The sequence below is a fragment of the Corylus avellana genome, chromosome ca6 (genome assembly GCF_901000735.1).
Source record: "Corylus avellana chromosome ca6, CavTom2PMs-1.0".
Taxonomy (NCBI): domain Eukaryota; kingdom Viridiplantae; phylum Streptophyta; class Magnoliopsida; order Fagales; family Betulaceae; genus Corylus; species Corylus avellana.
The window spans coordinates 8,000,569-8,009,083 of NC_081546.1; the positions used below are offsets into that span (position 1 = coordinate 8,000,569).

Here is an 8,515-nt window from a genome sequence, read left to right on the forward strand (position 1 = left end):
TCCACCTACCTTTGTTTTTTTTTTTTTTTTTTTTTTAATTATTTTTTATCTTGTATTTAATATTTATATCCATACACTTTATTAGCTTAATTAATAACTAAACCTTCCCTCTATCTTCCCCTTTCGTTTTGGATAAGGCATATACCTTTAAGATTATTGCTAATAATTTGAATGGCAAGATAGTAGATATGAGACGTATCTATAAAAATAAATTTTAAATTATCCTACCTTCAGATTCATATGTGACTATTTAAATTATTAACAATTTAAATAAAAATATAAAAAATAAAAAAATAAAATAAGGAAGATCGTTGTACAGTATGTCTATATATGCTCATTCTTTATTGCACCCACAACTCAACTCAAGAACAGGTTTCAGGTTCATGTCGGTGTCACATCCTAGTTCGACAGAATCACATAAAAGCATTGAAACTCGAGTAAATTAAGAATCAGTTGGCCACGTGTTGTTATGGGTCAATCTGGAAAATGCAAGCTGTCAACTGTCAACTCAATTTTAATTTTAATTTGCATTTCATCTTTTTTATCATATGGATAATTTTAAATGACTTATTTGTGTCTTATTTATGTCTTATTAAATATAATGTAACTATTAAAATTATTATTTGATCAAAATTCAATAATGATTAATCACAAAGTCAATAATGATTTTAATAATTACATTATTTTTAGTTAGACACAAATAAGTCACCTAGAATTACTCTTAGCTAACATAAACTACTATTAGATGCAAATTTTTTAACAATTAAATATTTATAAAATTGAAAATTGGGGTCGAAAACTGTTTTTCAATAATCGAATCGAATTTATTGCACTTGGATAATATTGGAACAAATAAATTACAAACAACCAATTGTGATAAAGATAATAGCAAAAAGACTTTGCATAAATAGAAACTCTTACAGAAACAAAGACGAAAGTGAATTTCTTCTTAAGGACAATTTGTATAGAATTAGATTTCTATTAGTTATTCATCTTGTAGATAAAACAATCTCTTTGTTATTATAAATAAGAAACACGCCATTCGATTGAGTACGCAGAAAACACAAAAACAGCAGAAAACACAAAAACAATAACCAGAGCTTCTCTTCAAAGTCACTTCTTTATAATAATAATTTCAATTTGTTACCATAATTAGAATTATCAAAATTTGCTAATTTCATCCTCAACGTGTGTGATGGTCCACCGAAGCGGGCGCACCAGAGTTGTACCGTATCACGGTTCCACACAAGTAGGAAAAGGGCAAAAAGAAAACCTTTGAATTCTCATAAGCGCGTTCAAAGGAACAGAAAGAGAACAGGGGGGACAAATACAAGGCTGGTAGCAGGGAAAGTTCAAGGAAACCTCCTCCTCCTAGCGGCGAAGGAGAACGGGTATTTCTTTTTTCCATAGTGCTAAAGGTTCGCATGCCTGTTCTCCTGCAACCCAAACATTAAGTTCTGGGTGGGTTTTCTTGAACATTGTCGATCGCTCGCGTCCATTTCCGATCCTATTCGCCAGTGATTTTGATTAGTTATGAGTGGGGATTCATCATTTGGTCTTTGATTCAAGTGGGTATTCTGTAGGTTGAAGGGGTATGAATATTTTGATCAGACTCGTGGCTTTTTAGATCGAAATCTGCAATCATTTCTGTCATTCTCGGATGGGTGTTGACGAGTTTTGCTTTATATTAATGGGATTTAACTGAAAAGGATTGCTAATATTTGATCTGAGTTTTTTTTTTTTTTTGGGTAGAAATATTGGATTCATATTAATCAACTTTATGTGGGTAATGGTGTTTTATGGAGGATTATCATAATTGAACGGAGGATTTTGGATATTTGATCTGCCTCAGCTGTGCATTGTTGATGAATCTGCTTGTCATTGAAGAGGAGGATCGGTTTGCGAACGTGCCCACTTGGTTTCTGGGTGTTCTCTGGCCATTTTACCTGCCCTTTGAACAAAATACCTTTTCCTTTTGTATTCCGAAAGAGAGATGGGATAAGGAGTTCTTTCAGCTGCAGAGTGGCTAATCAGAATTTGTCAAATTTACTAAGGTTGTTGTAGTGAAATTGGTTTTTGAGTTCTTTTTGAGATGAATTCTTCGCAAGAGTCGGTGTTGTCGTCAAATATGGCAGGCCTCGTTGATGGTTCATCGGCTCGCAGAGAGGTGTCGCGCCTTGATAGCATGCCTGTCTATGTTAAGGAGCTGATTGCTGGAGGTGCTGCCGGAGCGTTCGCTAAGACTGCTGTTGCACCCCTGGAACGGATCAAAATACTTTTGCAGGTGAAGCATGCCAAAAAAGTTTCCCCTTCTCGTAATCTTGTTTTCTTTTCAATTTTGTTTAATATGATTAAATATAATGAGTTCTACATGACTACTGTATCTTATAGTTTGTAACAACAATCTGATGGAATTAGGATTCTATAGAACCATTTTGAAGACATGGTAAAGTCTTGAATTTTGGATAGATAGAAAATTGAAAAACTTTAGAGAATGCAGCTTAAGCTACTCGACAGTTCTGAAGGATGGAATCTAAAATGTGGACAGTGAAGGGGAATATGCAAAAGTAACCATATAAATTATTTTGGATAGAGTTTATTGCTGGGTGGTTAAGTTATAGTGATTAATTTACGGTTCTGAAGTTATTTAGAATGAGAATAATGTGGAAAGAATGAATCAGCTGAAGAATATATTTGGAGTGCGGGAGAAGCAGTGTGTGCAAATAATAAAAGAAATAAATGCTGGATATGCATGATTATTTGAAAATATATGAAAATTTTGCTTGTAGTTTGGGATACTGATGTAATGTCAATGATTTTCATTTGTAATTTAAAAGCTACAAATTCTATGGGCTTCATTTGGATTTGGGTTATCTGAGGAGATAAGAATGATCCAATAGTTTTAAGAATCAATTGAGAAACTCTTCTCTTTCTAAGCATTCTATGCTGGATGAAGCGGGGAGGTGCTTACCAAGTTTGTTTTGATAAAAGGTCAAACTTGGAAAATAATATGAGACAAGCAGGACCATGGATATCTACCATTAAGAATAGCCAGAAAGATAACAAAAAAATGCTTAAAAAATTTAGATTAAAGTAAGTTACTGAATTGATTGAGATTCTTTGGTCTCATGTAATGACAACCAATGACAGAATCAGGTAAGAAGGGGCAGGGTAATTTGATGTACCTTGAAGATGTGAGAAGAAAGCCGGGAGGCAAAATAAAAAGTTGGTTGTTTTTGGGATATGATGAGCTGTTGTAGTTTGAGTTAACAATAGGTGGCTAACCCCTGATAAAGTAGGATGGCAAACATCAACTGTACCGTTGTCCCCTAGTATTTGGGAAGCTTTGTTTGGCTCAATGGGCAAGAAACTAATTAGTAGATCATGTTATCATATTCTGAGTTTAATTTGTTTGAGGATTATATGGAGTCAGAGTTGTTCTCGTGCTATTAATGGGAGTGTAGCTTCTCCTGACGTGATTAAGTTTTCCTTCCTCTAAAAAATATTTTCTTTGCATGATGGCTCTTTTTGTTCTTTTTCTACTTATTTTGTCCTTTAGATCCCTTATATGGTAAACATATAAACATACTTAAGCAGTATTGCCTTTTCTTACACTTCTGTGGGCTCTTTTCCACACAATATTTAATAAGGGAGCATTGATTAGGATTTATTGTTTGGTTTCTAGTTTGTGTGCTGTTAAAATTTTGTTAAAAGTGATCAGTTATTCAAACTTTCTATCTGTTAAAATGATTGATTTCTTAGTGTAAGTGATTGATTTTAGTGTGTACAAGCTTCTTTTTTTTTTTTTTTTGAGGATTTTGAATCATGGTTTTATCATTAAAATCTAAAAACTATTGCTTCACGACTCATACTTCTTTTTCCTTACCCTTGATTTTTGTTTTTAGATTTCCGTTATGGATATATATTTTTTCCATAGATTTTTCTAACTCTCTTTTTCTGTGGTGTGTCTTGTGTGGATTTTTACAGACAAGAACAGAAGGGTTCCGTTCTCTTGGGGTGCTTCAATCTTTGAAGAAGTTACTGAAGCATGAAGGTGTTCAAGGATTCTATAAGTAAGTATATGTTAGTTCACTCTTAAAAAATTCAATAATTTATGCCAGTGGTTTATTTTAACTTATGCTTGTTTGTATTTTAGAGGAAATGGAGCTAGTGTTATTCGGATTATTCCTTATGCAGCCCTACATTTCATGACATATGAGCAGTATCGGTGTTGGATTTTGAACAACTATTCTGCCTTAGGAACAGGGCCCCATATTGATCTTTTAGCTGGTGCAGCAGCTGGAGGAACAGCAGTTTTATGCACTTATCCTTTAGATCTGGCTCGTACTAAACTTGCTTATCAGGTACTGGTCTTGCATTAATAATGATGAAACATTTGGTCTTCTCTGAGTGAGGAGTATTTATGGTGTTGGGTGAATTTGTAATTATTGAATATTGATACTTCTACTGATATGTTTCACGTTGTAGGATTGGTAGTAATCAGGGGGGAGCAACATATATTGGATTTTTTTTTTTTTTTTTTTGCATGCAGGGGGGAGAGCATGGGTTCCCCCAAACTTCATATGAGTAAAATCTCTGGGGAGCAAGCAGACACCAACAAACATCCACACTCTTACCCACACCCACACACACAAAAATCACATATTTCTCATGGGTCCCTTCCATTATTTAGTTGTTTGTATTATCACCATTGATTTTGCCCTTCAAAATCTTGAAATCCCTGCCATCCCTGTTGTTAATCCTTCAAAGATTTGTTCTCCACGCGTTGTTCAAATTAAGTGTATTAAATATTCATCTAATTTGGTTTCATGTGTGATAATACTATAAGGAAAAATGTTCTCATGTTTTTGGAGTTTGTGTTATTATTTGGCATATTAATCTTCTCATACAACATTTGGTCTGCTTTTTTATATTAAGACGTTATTTCTCTTGGTCGACCTTCCTTACCTTTGAATGGTATACTCACAGATATATTGGGTTAACGTAAATGCTATGTAGAAGCCTGCATTAGATGCCTTTGACGCTAATTACTTCATCTGATGCTCACCCCCCACCCAGAGAATGATTATTTAACTATGTTAAGCTATTAAAGAACTTCATGTGGAGTTCACTGGTTCTTTTTCCTTTTGTGGTTGATTATCCATAGTTCATCATCAGATGCCTTTTAACTTCTTTGTTTAATTCTTCATGGTTTTTAGGTCGTTGACACAAGAGGAAGTCTCAATTATGGAATGAAAAGTAATCATGCCCAGCCTGCATATAATGGCATAAGAGATGTACTTAGAAGTGTCTACAAGGAAGGAGGAATGCGTGCACTCTATCGAGGTGTAGGTATGTATATGCTTGGATTGTTATGTTCTTTACTTCATAGAGTGTCATCAGCCATATACGTGGTATTAATGAGTTTCAAAAGGATGTTTTAATAACGGCTCATAGTTTTTTCGGCTTCGGATCTCTTTCTGTGTTATACCTAAGCTCTATAGTTTTCCCTGTCAAACTACTTTCTCCTTTTAAGTTTTTCTCTTTCCCTATGTGACACCATATATTGAGTATGCTAATATTCATTTGAAGCTTCCTTTGTTTGAGCAGGCCCAACACTCACTGGAATCCTTCCTTATGCTGGTTTAAAGTTCTACATATATGAGGAACTCAAGAGTCATGTTTCTGAAGAGCATCAAAAGTCCATTATGATGAGACTTTCTTGTGGAGCTCTAGCTGGGTTGTTTGGCCAGACATTTACGTACCCATTAGATGTTGTTAGGAGACAGATGCAGGTATTGCGCCATTACAATCCTTAATACTCTGAGCAGAAAGGAGTAGTTTCTTCTTTTATGGTATCTGTCAGAAGGCTTAAGGTTTTTTACAGCAAGCCACACAGTGAACTGGCCTAGAATGCTGGTTGGTTTGATATTAACAGTTCCCTCAGTCTGGTTTTACCTGATGTCATTAGCTACATCTTAATTAGATCTGGGCAACGTATCAAAGCTGGGATAGGCACCTAGAATTGACCTTTTAATTGAATGCATTGACTTATATTACTCACCATCCAGATTATCTTTGTTGTGAATGACCAGCAAGGGTGGTGTCCCGATCTTAGGAGGTCACTTATGGCGAAGTGGTAAACCAATTTCTTTAGTACAGGTTCTCAAAATCATTTTGACAGGCAATGTACTGATGGTATAGACTGAGATTTGCCAAGGGCAATTTCATGCAATATGTTTCAAATGAAATTATTCTTGGTAGATGAAGAGGACCACCAGACTAGGACTCCATCATTTATGTTAGCGTACAGCTGAGTAATGGTGGGATGGCCTCTTTGAGCTTAAGAGAATGCCAAAGTAGCAAGATCTATATTAATTACTCTACAAGATACCATTTAGTTGGTAATTTGACCTGTCGAGCTGTAGAGGAGTATGTTTGAAATTAATAGTCGTGCAGCTTAAGTTTACTTAGTTTGAAATTAATAGTCGTGCAGCTTAAGTTTACTTACTGTGTAATGGTTGGCTTAGGTCATTTCAATATCGACCCAGGCCTTAATAGTGGTCCGCTTTCTAAGACAAAAATCAAGAGGGTCAAAGCCTAACAAGCAAAGAAGTAACTTGCATTAAAGCTGTTGTTGCCCATACGCGTGACATTCTGGCAAACATTGATGTAATTGTAATTGCTAAATCAAGTTGAAACTTTAACAGGAATTACATGGATTTGGTGTTGTCATGACTTGTGGGATGCTGTTTCAGGTTGAAAATCTGCAACATTCAGTACAAGGAAATGCCAGATACAGAAACACATGGGAAGGTCTTACTGTCATTGTTTCTAATCAAGGATGGAGACAGTTGTTTGCAGGTCTAAGCATCAACTATATTAAGGTAATTGTTCATAATTCTTGAATCAACATAGCCTGTCGAGATAGTTGCACTTAAAAGCTGAGTCTACCGTTGAGTTAGCGAGCTGAATGAAAGTGTATAGATCCTAAGGTTGCTGCTTTTCAAGATATCTCATATTGCGCTCTAATTATATTCTTTTATAATGGCTGTAATTCTCTACGGTTGGCTTTCTAGGGCTTAATGTTGGTATGAATGTGCATTTGATGCTTGATGTAAGCCCTAGAATAGAATATTATTTTTAAAAACTAGTAAAAATTGTGAGGAAGATGAGTATCTAGGAATCCGAAGCACGAAAGCGTTTGCATATATTCATTAGTCTCCCTGAAGCATAGTAACGATTGCCTTTTACTCTTTAGTAAATTTATTACTTACCACCCACACACAGACAGAGTAATGTTTTTCTTAAAGTTCAATTTAAGTAGGTTTCTCCTTCCTATCAATGATAATCTATCTAGCATGTTTGATGCTTCAAAGAAGCATTCTAGATTTGATTATTCCAATACTTTTCAGGTGTAGTTTACAAGCACTGAGACCTCTTAGGGATGTTATTTAGGGTTTAGGGTCACCTTGGTCGTGCAATTGATCTCTTACTTGAATCATAAGTGTCCTGCTAACAGGGATTATATTATGTTCCTAGATTGTTCCTTCCGTGGCCATTGGTTTCACCGCATACGACACTATGAAGTTTTGGCTCCAAATTCCACCTCGACAGAAGACTCAGTCAATATCTGCTGCCTAATTTCTTCACAATAAGACCACAGATGCAAGTCGGTTACCTTGGTATACAATTCAGCAAAAGCTTTGATCCTCTGCAATTTTGTAATTGTTGTTTTACGTTAATATCAGACAAATATAATACACTAACTGTCTTTGTTAGTTTGAAATGTGGCTTTTACACTTCTTATGATGATGCACCAAGGGTTTAAACTTCTTGTCTGAAAATTAGTATGGTGTATCTTCCTTATTAGAGCTAAGTTTTCCACTTCTGATGATGATTTAGACGACTTTAACTTATTTTGCTAAGAAAAAGTTTTGTTTAATCTTCTTGTTGTCATTGATTATACATTCTTGTACCCATGCTTTCAATTGCTTTTGATTCACTTTTTCATTGCTTCATTTGATTTTCCTTTTGAGACCAAGTAACATTGTTCTCTGTACAAACCCATATAAAACAAGCTAAGGTTACTTTTTGGGTTGGGTTTTGTATTGTATCATCAATATGCATGCTTCCTTACTATTGAAGTTGCTCTTCTTCCTCCTTGTCTGACTCAACGATCAAAATATCTGAGCACCTTTTCTTGAGCTAGACACTTAACTCAAGTTGTGTGGCATCTCTTTGTGGCTTCTTTAAGTGTTAGGTTTTAAAAATTGGTCTTATTCCTTGTGTCAAAACTTGTTTTGGAATTCGTGACATCATCTAGGATAGTTTCAGACGTCATCTCGACATGATAAAGTTATAGCGTCCCTAGGCTGTTTCAAGACATCATCTGGTTATCATGATGTGTTCCCGACGAAATCAAGCAGTAAGGATTAGCAGGATTTTCGTCGTGACGAAATTCTACTTTTGCATAATCTTGCAGGCCATTTTTTTAATATAGTAAGCGTTCGAA

General features: G+C 35.2%; 1 protein-coding gene across 1 annotated transcript; it reads left to right on the forward strand.

Annotated features, from left to right (window-relative positions):
* Positions 1 to 1,296: 1,296 nt before the first annotated feature.
* On the forward strand, positions 1,297 to 7,945 carry LOC132183694 (mitochondrial carrier protein CoAc1). The gene is made up of 7 exons (XM_059597071.1): positions 1,297 to 2,284; positions 3,988 to 4,073; positions 4,157 to 4,364; positions 5,220 to 5,352; positions 5,611 to 5,795; positions 6,759 to 6,887; positions 7,543 to 7,945. The coding sequence occupies exons 1-7, from the start codon at positions 2,093 to 2,095 to the stop codon at positions 7,642 to 7,644; spliced, it is 1,035 nt and encodes a 344-aa protein (XP_059453054.1). The 5' UTR covers positions 1,297 to 2,092; the 3' UTR covers positions 7,645 to 7,945.
* The last annotated feature ends 570 nt before the right edge of the window (positions 7,946 to 8,515 follow it).